This window comes from Nelumbo lutea, chromosome 4, assembly GCF_056320005.1.
Source record: "Nelumbo lutea isolate HS-2025 chromosome 4, American lotus-T2T, whole genome shotgun sequence".
In the NCBI taxonomy this organism is placed as follows: Eukaryota; Viridiplantae; Streptophyta; class Magnoliopsida; order Proteales; family Nelumbonaceae; genus Nelumbo; species Nelumbo lutea.
In genome coordinates this window covers 8,505,753-8,531,643 of record NC_142687.1, presented here as the reverse complement: position 1 = coordinate 8,531,643, position 25,891 = coordinate 8,505,753, and the positions used below count along the sequence as shown (strand labels likewise).

Here is a 25,891-nt window from a genome sequence, read left to right as displayed (position 1 = left end):
AAAAGCTGAGTTATCTATAAGATATAAACACATGAGAAATGCATACTTTAATAGGTTATATGAAGAGAAATATTATTGTCGGCAAATTAAGAAAGATATGATTTGATTGATTAGGATATTTGAATAAATTTAGGAAAGATTAGATTTGAATAAATTTAGGAAAGTCATATCCTAGGATTAAGGGAAAGATTTAGTCAATCCCTGATTGAGAGAGATTCTAGGGGTTTATCTTTCCTATCTTTTCTTATTTAAGTTGTATGCTCAATATGTTTTCATAATCAATAAAGAAAATCTTCTTCTTTTCTCCCTCTATATTTCGCAACATGGTATCAGAGCTTTAGGGTTCGATCATGAATTTTAAGGCCGCCATGGTTGGCTCAGGTTCAGCATCTTCAGATGCTACCAGTGGTGTGACGTCTTCGGAGGGAGATATTTAGTCAGCAGCTATTTCTCTTTCTAAGAATTCCCTTCAAATTACCATTCACAAATTGAATGGAAAAAAAATTATCTTGAGTGGTCTCAATCCGTGCGATTGGTGATCGACAGCAAAGGGAAACTCGGCTATTTGAATGGCGAAGTGAAACCGCCAGCCACTGATGATCCAAAGAACAGGTAGTGGCGTTCTGAAAATTCGATGGTTACCGCCTGGTTGATCAACTCTATGAATCCGGTGATTGGAAAACCATTCATGTTTCTGCCGACGGCTCGCGATGTGTGGGAAGCTGTTAGGGAAACCTATTCAGATTTGCACAATCATTCACAACTATTCGAACTGAATACCCGAATGTGGAAGATGCAGCAAGGTGAACGTGAAGTAATAGCTTATTATAATGAGATGATGGTTGTTTGGCAAAAGTTGGATTTATCTGAAGAAGAAGAATGGGAAAGTCCCAGTGGTAGTGCTCGGTACAAAAAGAAGATAGAAAGAGGCCAGGTTTTTGTCTTCTTGGCTGGTTTGAACAAAGAACTCGATGAGGTTCGGGGACGTATCTTAGGACGAAAGGCCTTGCCTACTATAAGAGAGGTTTTTTCAGAAGTGCGTAGAGAAGAAGCATGGCGGCAAGTGATGTTGAAGAATGTTAGTGAAACAAAAACAGAGAATGAAGGGTCCACTCTTGTGGCCCGAGGTGCAGACTTAGACGGAGATAAACAATGAGGAAAGCAGGGGCCTTGGTGTGATCATTGTAGAAAGCCATGGCATACTCGGGAAACCTGCTGGAAGCTGCACAAAAAACCGACAGGTTTGAAGAAAAAATCAGGCTGTGACAACAAGTCAGGGGGAGATGTTCGCGCACTTCAAGTAAGCAACTCGGATCCATAGCAGCAATCATCCTCAGAGTCTCTTCCTTTCACAAAGGAACAAATAGAACACTTATATAAAATGTTTCAATCTCAATCGTTGAGAAATTCTAACCCATCCTATTCTCTAGCTCATTCAGGTAATTTTTTCACTACAGCCATTGCTTGTACCAAATCTAATGGCTCCCGGATACCAGATTCAGGTGCCACTGATCATATGACCGGCACTTCACAATTCTTTTCTTCATATACACCTTGTGCAAGGAATCAAAAGGTTAAGATTGCAGATGGTTCCTTTGCTACTGTTGTTGGGAAAGGAATTGTATCTATTTCTCCTTCTCTAAACCTCAAAGATGTTCTGCATGTTCCTAACCTATCATACAATCTCTTATCAGTCAGCAAACTAACCCTTGATCATAATTGTCAAGTTAATTTTTGGTCTTCTTGTTGTGAATTTCAAGATTTAACCTCGGGGAAGATGATTGAGGGTGCTAAACAGGATCGTGGTCTCTACCTCTTTAATAAATGATCAACCTTTGGAAGGCAAGACCGACAGACTTGTTTCAGCTCTATCTCTGTTTCTAGTGACAGTGAAGTTTTGTTATGGCATTATCGATTAGGACATCCTAGTTTCAATATTTAAAGCATCTATTTCCCAAGTTATTCATGAATAAAAGTCATTCAGTTTTCAAGTGTGAATCTTGTGAATTAGCAAAACATCATTGTGCTGTTTTTTAGTCTCAACCATATAAAAAATCAAAACCATTTACCATGATTCACAGTGATGTTTGGGGCCCTTCTAGAGTAACAACTCTTTCTGGAAAATGTTGGTTCATTACTTTTATTGATGATCATACTAGGGTCACTTGGGTTTTCCTTTTAAAAGAGAAATCTGATGCTGAAACTGTGTTCAAAAACTTCTATAACATGGTTCAAACACAATTTCAGACTCAGATTAAAATTTTTCGAAGTGATAATGGAAAGGAATTTTTTAACAATGTGTTAGGGAATTTTTTTGCTGAGAAAGGAATTGTACACCAAAGTTCGTATAATAATACACCTCAACAAAATGGGGTGGTTGAAAGGAAAAACAAACATCTCCTTGAAGTTGTTAGAGCCCTAAGTTTTCAAACTAAGGTTCCTAAGTATCTTTGGGGAGAAGCCGTTTTAACAACCACTTATTTGATTAATAGACTACCTACACGAATTTTGGATTTTAAAACACCCATACAGGTTTTCATTGATTGTTTTCCAAACTCTCGGCAAGTGACAAACATTCCCTTAAAAATTTTTGGAAGTGTGGCATTTGTTCATAACCATGATCCTAAACATTCAAAACTTGATCCAAAAGCACATAAATGTATTTTTGTAGGCTATCCCACTAATCAGAAAGGTTACAAATGCTTTGATCCAGTTTTGAAAATGATGTTTGTGACTATGGATGTCACATTCTTTGAAGTAACCTCGTACTACAACAACTCCCATCTTCAGGGGGAGAGCAACACTAGTGAAGATGGTTTTTTAGATGGTTCTGATTTAATGTTTGAATTTGTCCATAATGATGTTCCTCACAACCAGTCACCAAAAGAGAGGCAAAAAATACAAAGTTAGTGGAAACAAATGAATTAAATATTGAAAATGAACAACCTTTGGTGATGTCACCTCAAAATGAAAAAGCTGAAACAACAAAGATGCGTGCGAAACAGTATATAGGCCTTGTATATTCAAGGGAATATCTAGCATAGAAAAGGAGAGGCACTATTCTGTAGCATCAACAAGAATCTGATCTGAGGATGGATCATGAAAATCATGATAATTCTCCAAAAATCCCTGAAAATATTCCTCCAGGTAATTCTAATTCTTCCAGTCAACTTGATCTTCCCATTGCTCTTAGGAAAGGTGTTAGGTCTTGTACAAAACATCTTCTGTCAAATTTTGTATCTTACAAAAATATTTCACCTTCATATTGTGCATTTATTTCACAAGTGTCTAGTATATCCATTCCTAACAGTATCCAGGAGGCTCTAAATGTTCCCGAGTGGAAAGAATTTGTTATTGAGGAGATGAGAGCTTTGGAAAAGAATGCTACTTGAGAGAAAGTGGATCTGCCGGATGGAAAGACAATTGTTGGTTGTAAATGGATGTTCACTCTGAAGTACAACTCAGATGAATCCTTGGAGAGATGCAAGGCTCGCCTGGTAGCTAAAGGCTTTACTCAGACATATGGAGTGGACTACTCTGGGACCTTTTCTCCAGTGGCGAAGCTAAATACAATTCGAGTACTCTTATCTGTTGCAACTAATCTTGACTGGCCTCTAAATCAGCTGGATGTGAAGAATGCCTTTTTGAATGGAGACTTGGAAGAAGTATATATAGAGCCTCCACCTAGTTTCACTGAGAAGTTTGGAACAAAGGTATGCAAGCTGAAAAAGTCTCTATATGGACTTAAACAGTCTCCTAGAACCTGGTTTGAAAGATTCACAAGGTTCGTTAAAAGTCAAGGATATGGTCAAGGACAATCTGATCATACTCTTTTCACAAAAAGATCCACCAAAGACAAGGTTTCGGTTCTGATTGTCTATGTTGATGACATAATCTTGACTGGAGATGATATTGAAGAGATGAACAGACTAAAGCAGAGCTTAGCCAAGGAATTTGATATTAAAGACTTAGGCCAGCTAAGGTACTTTCTTGGAATGGAAGTGGCAAGATCAAAGAAGGGCATTGTGGTTTCGCAACGAAAATATATTCTAGATCTCTTGAAAGAAATTGGAATGAGTGGACGCAAACCTTCAGACACTCCGATAGAAGTTAATACTAAACTAGGAGAAGTTAAAGATGGGGTTCCAATAGATAAAGGAAGATACCAAAGGCTGGTAGGAAGATTGATTTACTTGTCACATACACGTCCTGATATTGCCTTCGCTGTGAGCATGGTGAGTCAATTTATGCACTCCCCGTACGAAGAGCATCTTGAAGTTGTGTATCGAATTCTTAAGTATCTAAAAGGCACACCAGGAAAAGGACTCTTCTTCAAAAAAAATAAAAAGAGAGGGGTTGAGGTGCATACAGATGTGGACTGGGTAGGCTCGACCACTAATAGAAGGTCAACTTCGGGGTACTGCACATTTCTTTGGGCAAGTTAGTTACTTGGAGAAGCAAGAAGCAAAGTGTAGTTGCTAGAAGTAGTGATGAGATTGAATTCAGATCAATGGCTCAAGGAGTGTGTGAGGTTCTTTGGCTAAAGAGGGTGCTAGAAAATCTTAAGAGACCAATGAGCTTTCCTATGAAACTGTATTGTGATAACAAGGCAGCTATCAGCATTGCTCATAATCCAGTTCTACATGACAGGACTAAACATGTTGAGATTGACAGACACTTTATAAAGGAGAAGCTTGAAGAAGGAATAATATGCACTCCGTTTGTACCAACCACGCAGCAAGTTGCAGATGTTTTGACTAAGGGCTTGTTGAGACAACCATTTGAACTTCAAGTTAGCAAGTTGGGCATGATAGATATCTTTGCACCAACTTGAGGGGGAATATCGGCAAATTAAGAAAGATAGGATTTGCAGCAAATTAAGAAAGATATGATTTGATTGATTAAGAGATTTTAATAAATTTGGGAAAGATTAGATTTGAATAAGTTTAGGAAAGTCATATCCTAGGATTAAGGGAAAGATTTAGTCAATCCCTGATTGAGAGAGATTCTAGGGGTTTGTCTTTCCTATCTTTTCTTATTTAAGTTGTATGCTCAATGTGTTTTCATAATCAATAAAGAAAATCTTCTTCTTTTCTCCCTCTATATTTCGCAACAATTACAATAAACAATACCGGGACTCTAGAACATCCAAACATTGTATATAATTATCACTATTTCAATTTTATAATTATAATTTTCAATTTTTATTAATTTTTGGGTATATTTATTAATTTAGTATTTTACTTAAATAACAACTATTTTTTAAATAATAAATATGTTTTCATTTTACACATAATTGTAAAATAAAACAAATAAATCATTTAAGGTAGATAAAATAAATTATATTTTATTTTCAGTTTTTATTAAATTTTTTGGGAAAATTAAATCTTAAATTATTCGTTTCAGCTTTTATAATTATAATTTTCTGTTTTCCATTAATTTTGTTGGGAAAATTTATTAATTTAGTATTTTTATATAATAATTCTAATTTTCAAATAATACTATGTTTTCATTTTTAACATATGTAAAATGAAATTTATAAATAATCTAAGGTAGATGAAATATATTATTTTTATAGTTTTTAGTTTTTATTAAATTTTTTGGAAAACTTAAATCTTAAATTATTTATTTCAGTTTTCATAATACTATTCCACCGATATGGTGCGATACGGCCCGATACGAAAGCATATCATACTGACACGCACGACTCGTAGGATACTTATCCAGTTGTAGTGTATCCTGATCATGGATACGGATACAATACGCCACATATCGGGAGTATCATATCGATGCCTTAATCCTTGGTTCTACCCCATGAAAAGGGGTCTTCAGCTAATGCAACGGTTGATGAGTGTCTTGCATCATGAACTGAAGGCACACTTGACACATGCTCAAGAACTGATGAAGCGCTATTATGATGCAAAACACAGGCCTGTTGAGTTCCAAGAAGGTGAGTTTGTCTACCTAAAACTCAAACCATATAGATAGACCTCAATGGCCTCCCGCCCCTACAACAAGCTTGCCCCTAGGTTCTATGGACCATTCAAAATTCTACAGCACATAGGATCACTAGCCTACAAGCTGGAATTGCCAGTAGACTCCAAAATACACCCAGTTTTCCATGTCTCTGTCCTCAAGAAAGCTGTCAATCCACAAACCACATGTGCAACATTACCGGAATTCACAGAAGAAGGGTGGAAACAGCTACGACCCAAGGACATCTTGAAATATAGATGGGTGAAACAAGGTCAAGCCTTTCCTTTATTAAAGAGGCATTAGTCTGATGTGAAGGGGTACCAAATGAAGAAGCAACATGGGAGCCCTGCACCGAGCTGATGCAACACTTTCCACACCTTGACCTCGAGGACGAGTGCCAGCTTGAGGAGGGGGGAGATGTTAGAGGCACAGGGGGGCAGGAACTACAAGTATATTCTAGAAGGAGAAGAAAGCCACCTCAGCATAAGGAAGCCAGTGCAAAGACAGTTGGAATTTGTTTTCATTGTAGCTATTGTAGTCCGAACCAGTAAGGAGAAGAAAGAGAAGAGAAGAAGACGAAAGAACTGTCGAACTTGATAGCTAAACCCTATCAATCGACCTCTTAATAGTGATTAGGCTTCTAATTAAATGTACAAGGACTAAACTGCCCCTACTTAAGTATGGGACAGAGAACCTCTAATAAGACTGCCACATAAGCTCATAACTTAACTAAGGTGAGATGACTAATCTACCCTTATTTGGCTAACTCTAACACTCCCCCTCAAGCTGGAGAATATATATCATATAATCCCAGCTTGTTACATATATAGTTCACTCTCCCTGAGCTTAAGGCTTTTGTAAACAAATCTGCCTACTGATCACCTGAGCTTACATGTTCTGTGCTTATCTCTCTAGTAAGAACCTTCTCCCTCACAAAGTGGCAATCAATCTCTATGTGCTTTGTTCTCTCATGGAAAACAGGGTTGGATGAGATATAGAGCGCAGCTTGATTGTCGCAGTACAACTTCATAGGTTTATCCATGTGGAACCCAATTTCTCGTAGGAGATTCCTCAACCACACTAATTCACATGTAGTGTGTGCCATGGCTCTGTACTGGGCTTCAGCACTGCTTCTAGCCACAACCGCCTGCTTTTTATTCTTCCACGTCACAAGATTTCCTCCAAGAAATGTGCAGTAACCTGTACTAGATCTTCTATCAGACACAGAGCCCTCCCAATCTGCATCCGTGTACCCAACTACTTCAAGTTTTCCTCCTGGTTTATACAATAGCCCACGACCTGGAGCCCCCTTCAAATATCTTACAATTCTAAGAATTGCATCCCAGTGAGATATACGAGGGTTCTGCATAAATTGGCTCACCACACTGACTGCAAAGGAGATGTCTGGTCTCATGATAGTCAAATAGTTCAGCTTCCCCACTAGTCGTCTATACCTTCCAGGATCATCAAATATTCCCCCTGTATCACCGCTCAACTTAACATTTAGTTCCATAAGAGTCTCAGCCGGTTTTGCACCTAACAGTCCTATTTCGTCCAATAGATCGAGAACATATTTTCTTTGGCACATGTTTACACCTTGTCTTGATCTAGCAACTTCTATACCCAAGAAATACTTCAATGTCCCAAGGTCTTTTGTTTGAAAATGATTTTGCAGAAAGACCTTGAGTTTGTCGATCCCCAATTTGTCACTGCCAGTTATGACAATATCATCCACATAGACCACTAATAAAATCTTTCCAGCTTCTGAGTCATAGCTGAACACTGAGTGATCAACCTGGCATTGTTTCATTCCAAAATTCTTCACCACTTCACTAAACTTCCCGAACCAAGCACGAGGCGATTGTTTCAACCCATAAATTGTCTTTTTCAGTCTGCACACCTTACCAGCCTCCCCCTGAGCAACAAACCCAGGTGGTTGCTCCATATATACCTCCTCTATAAGGTCACCATGAAGGAAGGCATTTTTTATGTCAAGTTGAAATAAGGGCCAATCATACATAACTGCCAGGGAAATTAACACACGGACAGAGCTAATCTTAGCCACTGGAGAGAAGGTCTCCATATAGTCCACTCCATACAACTGTGAATACCCTTTAGCAACAAGTCTGGCTTTCAGACGCTCCACACTACCATCTGGCAAGTACTTAACAGTATACACCCATTTACAACCCACAACATGCTTACCAGGGGGAAGAGTAGTGAGCTCCCACGTGTGAGTATGTTGAAGAGCAGAGAGTTCCTCCTCCATTGCCTACCTCCACCCAGGTGAACTAAGAGCCTCTTGGACATTGTTAGGTATGGAAATAGATGACAATAGTGAAACAAATTGGCGATGTGAGACGGAAAGGCGAGAGACTGAAACAAAATTGGAAATGGGATGGAGAGTAGAACTACGTTTACCTTTCCGTAAGGCAATGAGTAGGTCAAGTCCTGAAGGTTCAGCAACAGGAGCAACGACAGGATCCACAGACAAGGTAGAAGCTGGGGGAGGGGCCGGTGTCGTTCGACGTGTATACACTTGCCGAATTGGTGGTCGTTCAGTAGGGATCTGTACTGGATGAGATGACAAGTCAACTCCAACAGGAACACCCGGAACGGGATCACTGGCCGGAAGAGGAAGAGGAAGTAAAAGTGGAGACGAAGATGCTTCAGTTCCTAAGAAGAAGGGAACAAACTCAAAAAATGTGACATCAGGACAAATATAGCACTTCCGAGTAATGGGATTGTAACACTTGTACCCTTTTTGAGTCCGAGAGTAGCCAAGAAAGACACACTTAATGGAGCGTGCATCCAATTTGTCTATTCCAGGACTCAGATTGTGAACAAAGCACACACAACCAAAGATACGAGGTGTTAATGGAAAGAGAGACAAGGTGGGAAACAAAATAGAGAAGGGAGACCGACCATGAAGAATAAAGGAGGGCATCCGATTAATGAGGAAACACGCAGTAAGTACAGCATCACTCCAAAACCGTTTAGGAACACTCATATGATGAAGAATAGACCGAGCTGTTTCAAGGAGATGACGGTTCTTCCGTTCAGCCACCCCATTTTGTTGAGGAGTGGATGCACAAGAAGTTTGATGAATGATGCCATGCTGTTCTAAATACTGTTGAAAGGAAGTTAGAAAATATTCACGACCATTATAAGACTCTATTTTGATCGGGCCCCAAACATCTGAATGAACCAAAGCAAAAGAACTCAACATACGACTTTCAACTCTAGGACTGAAGGAAACACGACAATGTTTCCCAAACTGACACGACTCACACTGTAACACTGATAAATGACTCAAAGACAGAACTAATATCTTGAGTGCCTTGAGAGAAGGATGTCCCAGTCAACAATGCCACTGTAGAGGAGTGAGTGAAGTCTGAAGTGCAACTGACGATCCACCACCGTCAAGGTAATACAATCCACCAGCTTCATGCCCCCCCACCAATCTTCTTCCACGTCCTGAGATCCTGAAAAACACAAGAGGAAGGGAAAAAAGTAACAGAGCAGTTAAGAGTCTTGGTTAATTTACTAACAGACATAAGATTGAATGGAAACTTAGGAACATATAGAACAGATGATAAAGAAAGAGAAGCCATGTCAACATTGCCAACACCACAGATGGGAGAGGAAGAACCATTGGCAAGGGTAACAGTTTGAGATGTTGAAGTTTCAGAGAGAGAAGAGAACACACCTAGAGTCCCGGTCATGTGATCAGAGGCTCCAGAGTCAATAATCCAAGGAGAGGTTTTAGATGACAGGCAAGCTATACCTGAGTGGGCAAGAGTAGCAGTAGTGTGCTGTGAAGTGGACTGAAGGAACCGCTCATACTCATCACGCGATACACTCACCATCTCCCTTCCGGAAACAGATGTAGATGTGGAAGGAGTTAGGTCTGCCTATTGATTATCACTGACATCAACCCCACCACCAATAGCATGATTGGCCCATTTAGAGGGAGGGCGGCCATGAAGATCATAACAGAAATTTACGGAATGTCCTTCCCTGCCACAGTGGGTACACTTCCTTGTGGAGCTGCCTTTTTCTTTGCCATGACCTCCCCCTGAGTCGCAACCACCACCACGGCCAAATATGGAACCACCACGACCTCCTCGGGAGGCATGTCCTCCCCCTTTCGTACCACGTCCACCTCCTCTGGCTGTTACAAAAGCTGATCTATCAGACTGTGTGGGATTCTCTATTTGTCCCAAAGAAATCCTACGGAACCGAGCAAACACTTCCTCAAGTGTAGGAAGGGTAGAGCCCCCCAATATTTGGGCTCTAACTGGTTCCTACTCTGATTTCAACCCCACTAAGAACCTTGTGACATCTAGTTGTTCCCTCTGTTGTTGCTGAACTTTAACATCTGGAGTGAGAGGATGATAGACATTGAGTTCATTTCTGAGGTTATTCATATTGGCATAGTACTCTTCTAGGGTTTTATTTCCTTGTTGCAAACCAAAGTACTCCTGATAGAGCTGATATACCCTTGTAGTATTATCTTGCCCAGAATACAGCTTCTTGGCATGTTCCCATATGTCCTTAATTGTATCTAAGAACATGAAGTTGGCACTTATTTTGGGTTCCATACTGTTCCATAGCCATGTCATGATTTGAGCATCCTCCTGTTCCCAATCATCAAACCCTGGAGAGTCAGCCGGTGGTTTCTCTTCTTTCACATGCTTCACTTTTCTCTTTGCCTTGAGAAAAACTTCCACCGACTTGGCCCATGAAACATAGTTCTCACCATTCAGTTTAATTGAGGTCATCTGTACACCTAGATAGTCAGAGGAAACCACCACACTAGGTTTCTGATCACTACAACCATCTCCCATTGCTGCCATGATACTCTTTCAATGCTGCCTCTAATCTGAATTCCCAATCACCAACTAAGTGCTACTGTCAAGAGTTTGATGTTCCAGAACCTACAACAGTCCCTAAACACAATGATAGATACACACGCCTTTGTTCTTATCCACACCACTACTGATTTCACAAAAAAAAAAAAAACACAGACTACACTGACATTAACTCAGCACTTACTAACCACATGCAAGCTCATTTACAACTACTCAACAAAAACTCAACTAGCTGTCACACCACTACTGCTGTCAAGAGTTTGTGCATTACAAGCACCACCACAACTACTTAGCAAAAACTCAACTAGCTGTCACACCACTACTGCTGTCAAGAGTTCGTGCATTACAAGCACCACCACACAGCCATAGCTGTCACACACAATACAGACCTGCTTTAACGCTTTTAAGAGGGCACCACAAGACCAACAAAAAAAAAAAAAAAACTCAACCGGTACCATTGCATTACACCTTGCACCATTCGGCCACCTACAGTAGCAGCCCTTACACCATTTGGTCACTGTAAACACAACCTGTTCTTGGAATTTTTTCCAAGAACCAGGGCAACAACCAATTTAGTTTTCTAGGTTCTAATCAGTCCTCTCAAGTTCTTGAAGATTTTCAACCCAGAAATACCAACAGCACACAGAGGAGAGATAACCAACCTTCGTTTGAGAGCTTCAGCCAACCATTCACTGCTGAAGTTGTTTTCTTAGGAAAGAAGGTTCTGAGCACCAGAAAAAAACTGTGATGTTTCAGGCCTGGGACGAATCACATTTCTCCATTGACAGCCCAGAGAAGAAAAGGAGAGAACTGAAGCACGAACTGAAGTTGTCACAAACTAAAACAGGTCATGAACTGAAGTTGTCACGCTCTGTTACCATGTTTTCACTGTAGCTACTGTAGTCCGAACTAGTAAGGAGAAGAAGAAAGAGAAGAGAAGAAGAAGAAGAAGAAGATGAAAGAACTGTCGAACTTGATAGCTAAACCCTATCAGTCGACCTCTTAATAGTGATTAGGCTTCTAATTAAATGTACAAGGACTAAACTGCCCCTACTTAAGTATGGGATAGAGAACCTCTAATAAGACTGCCACATAAGCTTATAACTTAACCAAGGTGAGATGACTAATCTACCCTTATTCGGCTAACTCTAACAGAATTAAATGAATCAACTTGGAGTTAACTAAATCAAACGAGTTGGCAAGTTGTTACAATTCTGTTGTCAATCAATTAAGGCCACCTCAGCATAAGGAAGCCAGTGCAAAGACAGCTGGAGTTAACTGAATCAAACAAGTTGGCAAATTGTTATAATTCTGATGTAAATCAGTTAAATTGAAGGCAATATTGAATACAAGTACAAGGGTGTACTTACAATAAGGAGATAATAAGAAGATTTGACCTCCTCTCTTCACTCTCACTTTCCCCTATTCTGGAGGTTATCCTCCCTCGAAGAGGATCTGAGTTGGGCAGCTACCCAACATGCACACTATGACTTTCCAATCACAATTATCAAATCAGGTAATTACAAATTCTTAACATTGAGTCTACTGCCCAAATCCCAATAAGAGGGACCATATCCATTTCATTAATTTGACTTGATTTGCTAAACATTCACATCCAGTTTGTGGTTATCATTCGTTGTTTTATCAAATAATTTCTAGAGGAACTTTATAGGTACTACCGTACTATATTATCTTTCTGCTTAAATGTGTTTCCAAACATCCAATTAAATTAAGTTAATGAGTTTGTGTAAAGACTACGATAAGTGTCAATCTGGCACTGCTTCCTTGGGATCTAGAGGATATTCTTCAGCAAAATGTAATGGAACATGTTTGCATTCAAGTAGATTTCCGTTTTCAACTTCTAAAAACAACCTTTCTCCAATAGTGGGACACATTATGATATTAAAAACAGCCCTTGTTACAATGTCTGGCTAACAAGAGGATAAGTGGACATAGAAAAGAAACAACAAAGAAGGGTCTGACTCGGTACTTCTCAATGCATCATTTTTTACAAGATTTCTCAATGCATCATTAGGGGCTGCATCACCAAGACCCACAACTTTCTTTGGAAGAGGAGAAGCCCGAAGGAAAAAATTCATGTGCTGAATTGATGTGGCATGGCATACCTTAGGGATCAAACAAGGTCTGCTTCTGAAGTTGAAATTGGAAAACGAGTTGCATTTTGGTAACTTGTTGGTTTAGGACTGTTGTGAGGTTATGACTGACAAAGTTGCATAGAATCCCCAGGTTAAATGATTAAATCACATGTAAATAATTAGGAGGCAAATCTCCTTATGGCCTGGACAAATCAGGCAGACAAAAACAATGATATCTTTGTGGTGAAGGGAAATAGGAGAATTTGGGTTATTCTAATGGGACATTTTTAGAAAAAACATGCTACCTTTTTTATCAATGAAAAAACCCTGCTACTTATCACACATAGGAGCAGAGGACCCATTTTGAACCCCTAATTTTCCCACCTTCATTAGCCTCTTCATGTGACAATCTATACCAAGAGAATGAGACCTACATAAATGTTAATGGCATTTTTATGAAGAATTGGTCCCTCAACTCCTTCCCACCTGCTCCTTTTACAACAAGAATTGGCTGCTTTGTCAGTTCATTTGGGCAATAATGACTATTATGTAAAAATAAAGGCAAAGCCATTTTTCATGAGGACGGTAATAAGAGTGCAACAGACCGGCTACAATACAAGCTGGTATCATGGAACCCAGATAAAGTAAGGGGCTCTAATAGAGTAAACTGTAGAGAACACTGATGTGGGCCCCACAGCTATGGTCCCACTGTGTTCATAGGGTAGAATGTGTTCTAGTCATCATCCTAGGGTTAGCTGGTGGTCAGTTAGTTATTTCAGTTTTATTTTGTTCTATTTGTTATGTAAATACTAAGGGTAGATCTGTCCTTTCCATGCAATGAGCATAACCTATAAATACTAAATAGAAGTGGCGGCGGCAGAACATTAAGATTCTGTCCCTCCTTTCAACTCTTGTGTTCTACTGCTCTCTCTTCTCTTTCTCCTCTCTTCTCTATACTTTTTCTTCTATTTTCGAACCTGAAATCTATTAGGATTCAAGGTTGATAGCAGTCTTGAATGTCTACTTGGTATCAGAGCTAGGGTTTCTCATGTGATTCTAGTCCAACCGACCACATGAGAACCATCTAGGGCTGGAAGCTGAGAAAGTAGAGTTCGTTGACTGATTCTTGGAGATCGCCAGAGGGTTTAGCAGCTGTTGAAAACTTGCCACAGTTGCAGAGTGTTGGTGATTAGGAAGAATCAGAGAAGGCTAGGGTTCGGGTAACCTTGGAAGGCAGCGAACAGCATTCTCTTGTAAGTTATTTTATTTTCTGAGAGAAGTACTATCAGAGAAGATAGGTTGGACCTATCTAGAAAGGGCGGTCGTACCACTCTAGGGTTTTCTTCTTTCTATTCTCTAGGGTTTTGTCTTAACCCTGTGGCAAACCCTAATGCTGAGCCGAGCCTTGTGATCTACCTGTGAAGCTCTTCTTAAGTTTTCTCCTCAGCATTGATCAGTTTTAAGGTTTCATATTAGCCCTACTACAAGTCATATCTGTACGATACTGCCTGGAATGTGCGGCTGAGAATTTTTTTAAGGACTGATTAAAACCCTAATTCTACTTCAGCATATCAGATTATTCTCCAAATTATTTAAGAATCAGGCAGAAAGCAGTTTTGGGAACAGCAGTTATGGTGGTATTTCTGAGACAGGTTTTCATATTCCAACCGTAAGATTTGATGGATCAAACTATTTGGAATGGGCCCAATCAGCCATGATGGCTATTGGGGGAAAGGGTAAATTAGGGTATCTCTTGGGAGATGTGAGAGAACCCTCCAAGGGAGACCCCATGTATACCAAGTGGGTCCAAGAAAACTACTTGGTTATGACATGGCTGTGTAATTCTCTGCAGCCTCATATCAGCCGAAATTACTTGTGGGCAAAGACAGCCAAGGAGATATGGGATGTTATCAAATAAACTTATTCCCAACCCCTTAATGTTGCCAGAGCATATGAATTGAAATGTGAAGTGAATACTCTTAAACAATGAGAGAAACCGGTTTCGGTCTACTTCTCTACCTTGAAGTCCCTATGGCATGAGATTGATCACTTAGAGACTCTTGAGTGGGAGAGTCCCAAAGATGCACAGACCCAAAGAAAGCAAGTCGAGACAAACAGGGTGTTTGAGTTTCTGGCAGGCCTGAATTCAGAGTATGATATTGTGCGGCAACAGATTTTGACTAGAGATAGTGTGACCCTCTCCCAGGCATACTCCTTAGTGCATAGTGAAGAGACCAAGAGGAAAGTCATGATGCAACCTCAGCCTCTTACACCGGCCATTGTAGCTGTTAAACCCAAATTAGGGAGTGATTCAGAAAGGGACAGGAAGAAGGAAGATAAAAGGGATGTGGTATGTGAGCATTGTAAGAAACCCAAACACACAAAAAAAACATGTTGGAAGCTGCATCCTCATTTGGTCCCGGCAAAGTTGAGAAGCAAGAAGGGTAATGCTCACGTGGTTGTGACTACTGATTCAGCATCCTCGTCTGGCACAAGAGGCACACCCTTAGAGACCTTAGCTGCAGTTCGGGCTGCTCTAATACAGTTGGAAAAGGAAGTTGGGAACTCAACTCAGCCACCGTAGTCACCATCAGCCCCTGCCACATCTGCTTTCGCACATTCAGGTACTCGAGCCTCAGCCTACCATGCCTCAGCTCTAGGTACTACTGAACCCTATTGGGTAATAGATTTAGGTGCATCCGACCACATGACTAGCTTGCCTTCATTGTTTACCACTTATCATTTATCTCTTGGTAGGGATAAAGTATCTATTGTTGATGGCTCTCTTGTCCCCATTTCTGGCAAGGGTGACATCAAGCTATCAGATACTATCTCCCTGTCTTCTGTCTCGCATGTTCCTAAGCTTGATACTAACCTTCTTTCAGTTAGTAGTATTACCAAACATATAAACTGCTCAGTAACTTTCTTCCCTAACCGATGTGTTTTTCAGGACCTGGAGACGAAGAAGGTGATTGGGACTGGCCGTGAGACGAATGGGATCTATCTGCTCGGGGAGAGTTCTCGTCGAGAAGAGTCAGTGGATAAGAAGTCGCTTGTTTCTCAGATTGTAAGTCCGGTTATGCTTTGGCATAACCGATTGGGTCATTTGTCTTTTCAATCCTTAAAGAGTATGTTTCCTACTTTGTTTAAGTCTGTTGAGTTGTCCCAGTTGAAATGTGAAAGTTGCGAATTTGCTAAACATTGTAGAAACTCTTATTTATTGAGTAATAAAAGGAGTAATAGTTCTTTTGATATTGTGCATACTGATATTTTTTGTTATTTGTTGATGACCATACTTGGTTTTCTTGGGTTTATCTTTTGCGTTCACGAGATGAGGTTCCCGCCCTGACCCAAAACTTCCACCAAATGATCCTAACCCAGTTTGATGCCAAGATCAAAGTTCTTAGATCTGATAATGCAAAGGAATACTTTGCTAAGCCATTAGCATCTTACCTTCTTCATCATGGGGTTATCCACCAGAGCACTTGCCCTCATACACCTCAGCAGAATGGGATTGCAGAAAGGAAGAATAGGCACATCTTGGAGGTGGCTAGAAGTATTATGTTTACCTCCAATGTCCCTATTCGCTTCTGGGGTGATACTATCCTCACAGCGCGGTATATCTTATTAATCAGGTTCCTTCCCGGGTTCTTGATATGAAACCTCATTTTTCCCTTCTATACACAAATGAGGAGTTGTTTACTGTTCCCCTTAAAACATTTGGTTGTACATGTTTTGTTCAACTTCTCGGACCCCATCACTCCAAGTTCGAACCAAAGGCCTCCAAATGCATCTTTCTTGGTTATGCACAAACTCAAAAGGGTTATCGTTTCTATGACCCTGTCTTAGGGAAGAAGTTTGTCTCCATGGATGTCAATTTCTTTGAGGAGACACCCTATTATTCTCGGGTTTCTCCTCAGGGGGAGAGCAGTGAGAGTGGGGATTTGGGTCCTTTTCTTCAGGGGGAGCGCAGTGAGGGTAGAGTTAATACTTTTGGGGTTGTTCCTTTACCTATTCCATTGGGTGATGAGGGCTGCAGTAGTGAGTGTGGTCAGAGGGATCAAGAGTTGAGAGTCTATCACAGGCGATGCAGGCAGGTTGATCCCGATTATCAACGGTCCAGGCCAGCTCCAACCTCTTCTGCGGCTCCAAGTCTAGGTATTACAGTCACAGGGCCCACAAAGACTCCTTCCACTGTTGCCACTTCACCTACTACCAACGACCTTGACCTTCCCATCGTCGTCCGTAAAGGGAAACGACAATGCACCACATCTACAGCCCACTGCATTTCCTAGTTTTTATCCTATGATCGCCTATCTCCCTCCTACAGGTCCTATCTTACTTTCGTTGCCAATGTCCCTATTCCAAGAACAGTGCAAGAAGCCCTATCAGTCCCAGAGTGGAGAGGTGCAATGCAAGTTGAAATTGATGCCCTATTGAAAAATAATACCTGGGAGTTAGTTGATCTGCCCAAAAGAAAGAAACCAGTTGAATGCAGATGGGTATTTACTGTGAAGCACAATGCGGATGGCTCCACTGAGAGGTACAAAGCTCGGTTAGTTGCAAAAGGGTTCACCCAGACATATGGTATAGATTACTTGGAGACCTTTGCCTCGGTAGCCAAGATGACCACCATTCGAGTTCTATTATCTCTTGTAGCAAGCCACACTTGGCCTTTGTACCAAATGGATGTTAAAAATGTTTTTCTGAATGAGGACCTGCAGGAAGAGGTTTACATGCAGTTACCTCCTGGATTCTATGATACAGAGACAGGTAAGAAGGTCTGCCGGCTCAATAAGGCATTGTATGGTTTGAAGCAGTCACCTAGAGCTTGGTTTGATAGATTCAGATTAGCCCTTGGAAAGTTCGATTATATATAGGCCCAATCAGATAATACACTGTTCATCAAGAGGGTGGAGTCCTCTCTGACACTACTTGCAGTATATGTTGATGATATTGTGGTAACAGGAAATGATAGCTATGAGATTGAGTCCCTCAAACAGCTTCTTTATCAAGAGTTTGAGGTGAAAGATCTTGGTGCACTACGGTATTTTTTGGGTATTGAGGTTGTTAGATCTAAACAGGGGATCTTTGTCTCTCAGAGGAAATATGTTCTGGATCTGTTGGCGGAAACTGGAAAGTTAGGTGTCAAGCCTACGAATACACCCATTGAATAGAACCACAGGATTAGTGCAGAGAGTGGGGAGCCTCTTGAAAACAAAGTTATGTTCCAGCGATTAGTGGGAAAGCTCCTATATCTCTGTCTCACTCGGCCAGATATCAGTTATGCAGTTAGTGTTGTCAGCCAATACATGCATTCTCCTAGAACCACGCATCTTCTTGCAGCAAAAAGAATATTAGCATACTTGAAGAGATGCCCAGATAGAGGTATATTGTTCAAGAACAATGACCACATGAAGGTGGAGGTCTATACAGATGTCGATTGGGCTGGGAGTGTTGATGACAGAAGGTCTACCTCTGGATATTGTGCCCTTGTGGGAGGTAACATTGTCTCTTGGAAGAGTAAAAAACAGAGTGTTGTCTCCCGATCTAGTGCTGAAGCTGAATACAAGTCAATGGCTAACGGAGTGGCTAAAATTCTATGGCTGAGATCACTACTTGAGGAGTTGGGTATTGAGTATGAGAAGCCCCTGATGTTGCATTGTGATAATCAAGCGGCTATTAATATAGCACACAATCCAGTGCAGCATGACAGAACTAAACATATTGAAGTTGATCGACATTTTGTACGAGAGAGGGTCTCATCACAAGAAGTGTGTCTCCCGTACATCACATCCAACATGCAGCTAGCAGATATCCTCACCAAAGTTGTACCAAGGAAGAAGCTAAAGGCGGATCTCTCCAAGTTGGAAATGATAAACATTTATTCCCAACTTGAGGGGGAGTGTAGAGAACACTGATGTGGGCCCCACAGCTATGGTCCCACTGTGTTCGTAGGATAAAATGTGTTCTAGTCATCCTAGGGTTAGCTGGTGGTCAATTGGTTATTTCAATTTTATTTTGTTCTATTTGTTATGTAAAATGCTAAGGGCAGATCTGTCCTTTCCATGTAATGAGCATAACCTATAAATACTAAATAGAAGTGGCGGCGGTAGAACATTAAGATTTTGTCCCTCCTTTCAACCCTTGTGTTCTACTGCTCTCTCTTCTCTATACTTTTTCTTCTATTTTCGAACCTGAAATCTATTAGGGTTCAAGGCTGATAGCAGTCTTGAACGTCTACTTAAACAGATGCACCAACATAACAAACCCAAACACTAAACTACCTAACATCCAAACAACAAGTCAGCTGATGAACAGGAATGAAAAGTCATTCCTTCAAGCTCCTTTGTCACTAGCACCCAAGCATAGGTCCTACCCAAGATACTCCTCCTTACCGTTGTGTTTGGAATCGGTGTAAATCAAGAACGATTTAAAAGTTTACGCCAGTTCGATTTTGTCGGTGTTTGGAAGGAGTGTGTAATCATGATCGACGTAAAAATCCACTCCGGTTCAGTTTTGTGTGTGTTTGGATGGAGTGGAGTTTTACGTCATGAACCAATGTAAAACCCCATCAAATGTAAAGTTTTACATTGATTATCGATGTAAATACTACATTGATAAAATCGATGTAAAACTTTACACCAATCACATCACGCTTTTCAAAAGTGCAACGGTCACTTTGTTACGATCCATTTGTCCCATGTTGGTAGTATCGGATGCTGTTGTGGGGTATATATGTGTTTGGGTTCCCTCCCTAACAGCTAGCTTTTAGGGGTGAGTTCTACTAAAGCACATAACACACTTCTTCATGGTTCAGTGTAAAACGTCACCGGTGTACTTTTACACCGATTCCAAAACGCAGCCTCAAGAATTCATCCTCCTTTGTTCCCTTGTTATGGAAGATTCTCCTATTTTTTCTTCCCAAATCAACCAAATGATCACCACAGGAACAGAGGACCACATTAATATTTGCCTCCTCTTAAGGCCCTTGACCCACCTTCTAGTGATTCGCCCAAGGGTTCTCTAGAAGAGGATAATGCATACTTTGAAATTTTGTTCAATTCGTAATCTTTTGGTGCTTATGGAAAGAAAAGAGCAATACTATTTTCAATGTATAACTCACCTAGCGCTAGCAGTCCGGATATGGCAAAAATTGAGAATTTGATATACTCTCTATTCCATTTTATCAGATTTCAAGGATCTACCTTTCGTTAACTATTATAGCCTTTAAAAACATAAGACACACATGGATCAAAAGAACGGGAAAGATTTTTCAGTCAATATGCATTGGTCCCTCCATCTTACCAGGTTTCCCAGACCTACCTTTCATTTAGGAGTGCAACTTGGGTTGGGTTGGGTTGAAAATTTGTTAAAATTTCAACAGTCCCAAGCCTGATGTGGTTGAAGTTCTTCAAATTGAGCAATCCAACTAGCATCCCTACTTTCATTAGCCTTTGAAATGACTGTCAAAAGACAAACTCCAACCACATTATTCAATCAAACAAAGATGAATATTTTTCTCTTATTTTCTTTCTAAAGCCTTTGTATCCTCCAAACATAGGATCAATCAAATAAAAAGCCTTTTTTATCCAATATAAACATGTTTGCCTCACTATCTGTCTGACCATCTCATGTAAGAGACAACCATTATTGAGCATTTTATCAATCCTCATATGACAGTATATATTACTGTCTGCACATGTTTTTTTTTTCTTTTTACCTTTTTTTCTTTTGTGTATGTATTTGTTGAGAATGCCATACCAAAGTTATAAAGTTGGTATACAAGTCATACTAAATTGCTCCAACATGATCTAAAAAGACTTCGTTAATATATTGGCAACCCCTGCTGTTCAAATTCCAAGCAACATGGCATAAGACAATACACATTGTTTTTAATTTTTTATGGGTGTAAGGCCATAAAACAATACACATCATACCAACATAAAATAAGAAAAAAAATAATGGGTCCTAACCATGTCATAATATAAGACAATGTTTGGTACTTTGGTTAAAATTCTACTCCAAAGAATCACTATTTGAGAGAAGAGGGTTATTTTCACATGTTGATGGCAATGGGTGATGTAAAATCGCAACAATCAACTTCTGCACCATTTTAACAATGCCTTTGCCATAAATTAAATATGTTATCATCCAATCATATGCTGCAAAACAAATCACTCTAGCAGGTTGAAGACTTCGGTAAAGTGATGATAAAAGCTACCTGATCCATCACATATGCCATTGCCAGAGAGCGAGAAATATTAATAGCATTAGATCTCTGTTCAGCTGTTAACTTGTAATATCTTCTCAATAGATCTTCCTTGAGAGTCTCAACTTCCCACGATTTCCTATCCAAAAGGGGAGCAGATGTACAAGATTCGTCCGGTGATGTACATAGAGGCATATCATGTCTGTCTCTTTCAGCATTCCCAGAAGTTTCAGAATCCATCATAGGAAGCTCAGCAACCAAAAAGCCCACGACAAATGGATGTTTCACCATAGGGAAAACTACAGCTCTACTTTCAGGTATCATTTTAATCTACAAGAGAACAGCATCCCAAATTCAATGCACATTGCCATCAAAAAATAAAAAATAAATAAATAAATAATGAAAAAAAAAAACTCACAGATGTTATTGTACAAACTCTACTAGCAGAATCAGGTTAACAGGAAAAAAAAAAAAAAAACATACTTGCTGATTTGAGAGTGCAGCTTCAGCTGCACGTAAGCCCGTTGGAACACCAAAATTACCAATTACTATCACAATGTCAGATCTTTCAGCCACGGTCGTTCGCGGATAGTAAGTAACCCGTCGAAGCTCTAACCGGTCCATAACATAACTACCAGCTGGCCTTACATAAACCTATAGAATTGCTCACGTCAAAAATAATAAAAAAAAAGGAGTCCTTGAATAAAGTTATTTAGATGAATAATCGGTATTTAATTAACACCCCATAAAAAATGCGGTTTGCAAGACAGCCCACACATGGTATTGTTATAATTAGAATATCCAAGGCAGTGTAATTCCTCATAAAGTTTCCAGTTCATAGTTCTTCCTTTAATTCTTACGAACTCCCATTAGCTAGAAAAGTTTTCAAGAATTAAGCTGGACATGGAATTAAAAAAAAAAATGAAAATGTTCTTGATGTGAAGACTATAAAATCAACTGACCGATAGCACGGAATCTGGATCGACAATTCTCCGGAAAAGGTCGAGCTGCTCTACACAGAGTCTCTGGAAATCTGGGCTCGGTAAGACCAACCCATTTTTTCCATCTTTTTCAACCCTCTGTACAAATTCCACCGGAGATGTGGAAGCAATGCGTATAGCCGCTGCAACCGCAGAAGCCGAAGAAACCAATCCGCCTTGTTCCTTTTCTTCTTCACCATCATCGACTGAACCAGCATGGCTGACGTGACGAAACGTTTCAGCACCAGAGTTGGCGTTTTGAAGGCACCGGTTATCCTCGGATGTGCCATTTGCGAGTGAAGAAGATGAAGAATAAGTTAGGGCACCTTGCCTCTGCGCTACAAAAGCGTTCTCCCGGCAAGAGTTCTGAAATTGGAGTATGGGCTTGTTGTTGGAACAAGGGACGAGATTGCTGGAGTTTCCGTTGCTGGGGTTGTACAAAAGAATTTTGGGGGTAATTGCAGAGAGCAGCATCGTCTTGGAGTAGATGATGAAATGCCCCTCCCCGCGAAATGGGAGACCGGAATCGAACGAAGTGGATTTTAGTGGATTTTCTTTTTCGGTATTCGGTGCCATGCACCATTAATAACTTCCCCAGTTCCCCTTTTCCCCAAAGTGCTGGTTGCGGGGTTCGATTCCGCACAACGCTGAAACAGATTAGTGACAACGAGCCAGCCCTCGGATGGTAAGTGGATTTAATGGATGGGTTCACTATGTACAACGAAAGATTCAACACGGACTGTATAACGTATCTCTTGAACAATCCTTTAATTGGAATCTATTTAACACCTAAATAGTATTGGAGCGGATTGGATGAATCGGACGGTCGGAATGCCCAACAACAGCATTGTTTGGGAGATTGCTCGATATGATACCTGAAATATATGATACCGGAAAATTTTACATGCAGCCAACGAGTATGAGGTGATAAATCGAGTTCACATTGGCCCTACAACGCGCCACAACACATCTCGGTCGTGTATGGCAATCTCTCTCAATGGTGTCAATTGGACTGCATTTTGGTACAATGTGATGAAGTTCAATATGAGTTTATTATAAATGGATTAGGTCTAATCCGATCTAATGTATATTTTGTATTATTTTGGATTTGGTCAAATTCAATCTGTTCAAATTTATTTTTATTAGATTAATTCTAACTCAATCCATTGAAACCTATATTCTTATATTCTATTAATGGACCAGATATTGGCTCCATCCAATCCAATCCCATATAAATTCATTATGGATGAATCGGATCCAGTCCAATCCAATAAATACTTTAGACCATCAAATCTGGACTGGTCCAATTCAATATGTCATGTTGGTCTGTCTAATCCATCCAAATTGATTTTGGTTTAGATAGAGTCTAATCCAAAAGTCCATTGGCACCCCTATTCCCAATGACATCCACAGATGTTCTCAATGCACGCTCAAATGTGCATGTGAGGTGCATGTGGGAGCATCTTATGGGGTGCTGATGTGATATCTATAAATCAGGTGTCCATATTTTTATTAACATGGTGTTTGAAAGCATTGGCACTTTTTGAGACCGATTTTCAAGAAAAAACACCCATCCTTCCAATACCCCTTTTTCACAAAGAAAAAAAGATAACACTATGTTGTTTGGTAAAATGATTTTCATCGCCGTTTTTCATGTATGTACTAATAGGTAAGCACCACAAAGTATACACATCAGTCAACCATTGGAGGAAATGGTTCACCTATGCTATTGGGTGGTTTGCAGCTACCTGCCTTTAGGTGCAAGAATCCTATGAAGAGAGCTGGTTGGAAAACATGAAGTAATCAATGTGAGGAAGATAATGTTGGAGATGGGGATCAATAAGTCTTCAAGTTGTTGCAACAATTCATTGTTGATGAAAGAAAACAAGATATTGGGGAGATATTTGCCAATCTGCTTGTCATTATCTAGGGGTGAGCAAATAGGTAAATTCTATTGGGAGCTGACCTTAAACTGGCCCTACCTGACCTGTTATAGGGTAGGGTCTGGTTCTAAATTCTTGGAAGTAACCCCCACTCATGTTAGTTCCAAGGTCTAGGGGTTTACCCTACTTGAACTGACCCAGTGAATTGGCCTTGTTGAAACTAGACTTGTTTTGAAATAAACCCCAAAGTATTTTAAAGGATGTGAAGATTTGAATCCAAGCACTCGAGGTTATAAAATCCACAGTCTCAATTGACCATCGAGTTACTTAAGTGATTTGATCATTTTTTTTTTCATTTCAATATTTGTACATAATAAATAGTGTAAAAGGCAATATTTACAAAATTTAAATTAAAATGACAAAACTTGAACCACATATTAATAAATTATGATAATCTACTTATTAAATTTCTCAATTGAATAAATAAAGATAATATAAATTTTAAACCATATATTATCATTATTGAAAACCAAGCTTTTGAATGACATATTTCATATTTTTCTTGAATGGGGAGAGTAAAGAAAGAATAGGTTCCATGAGTAGACCCTGAAACCGACCCCCAAACTACCAATGACAGGACCAATCCTATAACCAACCTTTCACAGTGTAGGTTCCGATTCTAAAAACTTAGAACCGACGCTTCAAAGTTCAGCCATGGAACCAAACCGACCCATTCTCACCTCTAGTTAAATCTAGCAATATAATAATAATTGTAGCAATTTCAATTAGTCCGTGTTTTGGCATTCTATTGGTGGTTCAGATTTCAAAACCCACAAGTATGGGCTAGTTGGTTAAAAATATTCCCGTCTGCTAATAAAGCAATGGAATGAATGAAATTAGTTCAGAACTTTATGAAAAAAATGCATTTGCCCTTTTTCTTCTATATATATAATTGGAAAATGTGTCCAGACAGGGACCACAGTGTGGATTGAAATGCTATACAAATGAAATGATTCCATTTCTCATAGCATCAAACATTAAAAATTTGAACCTTTATTAAGAGATGTAAACAAAATGGTATTCTACTTTATACGATTCAAATTGCGAAATTAATATGGACACCACGACATTTATCCCTACTTTCATCTACGTACCCATCCCCATTTTCGTAGCAAAGAACTTTGTTGGATGAAAGAAAAGGTGATTGAGGCATAACCAGAAGAAGGGCTGAAAAGGTGACATCGGTGGAGCCAACGAGATACAACAAATGCAAGGCGATCGATGGAGAACTTAGGAAGGTTTTGGAAGATTGTGAGGTGGTGGATGATTGATATAGCGATAGCGATGGCGGTTGGAGCAGTGTGATACAACAAATGCATAATGACGGAGAATTTATAAGGTTATTGGAAATTTTTATCAGTTGTGTTTTATTTTGAAATTCTGAGGAATAGTGGAAGGTAATTTCGATATTTTATTTTTTTATATTAGTGCTTAACAACGATGCCAATTGTCATAAATAGTATGGATGCTAAGCAGTAAGGATTAGTCAATTAACTAAACTATAAAGGTAGTTTAAGAATTTTTCCCTTATTTATTAATTGATAATTTAATTATATTTATTTTAAAAGATAAAACCAACCATGTTGTGAAACACCTCCTTAGACAATACATAAGCTCGTTCTTTGGGATGTTTTGGCCAATATACATCCCAACATTGTCATTCATGAGTAAATTGAGAATTTAATTATTTAAAAACATGGCATTGTCATTTTCAATTAGGTTTTTAACATCAAACTACCATAATGAGTTAGTTTGTCTTATTTACCTAAAGGTTTGAACTTTGCAACATATCAAGGCGCATCGCTGTGTA

General features: G+C 39.7%; 1 protein-coding gene across 2 annotated transcripts in view; it reads right to left on the bottom strand.

The window, feature by feature from the left end:
- The window catches only part of CSK (chloroplast sensor kinase), a 37,297-nt gene extending 14,493 nt beyond the window's left edge, over positions 1-22,804 (bottom strand). For both annotated transcript variants that reach the window (XM_088983700.1, XM_088983701.1), the window contains exons 1-3: positions 22,121-22,804; positions 21,642-21,812; positions 21,171-21,488 (exon numbers count right to left, since the gene is read on the bottom strand). In XM_088983700.1, coding sequence (XP_088839826.1) covers positions 21,171-21,488; positions 21,642-21,812; positions 22,121-22,714 — 1,083 coding nt within the window. In that variant the 5' untranslated portion in view covers positions 22,715-22,804. The remainder of the gene's footprint in view (positions 1-21,170; positions 21,489-21,641; positions 21,813-22,120) is intronic.
- Positions 22,805-25,891: the final 3,087 nt, after the last annotated feature.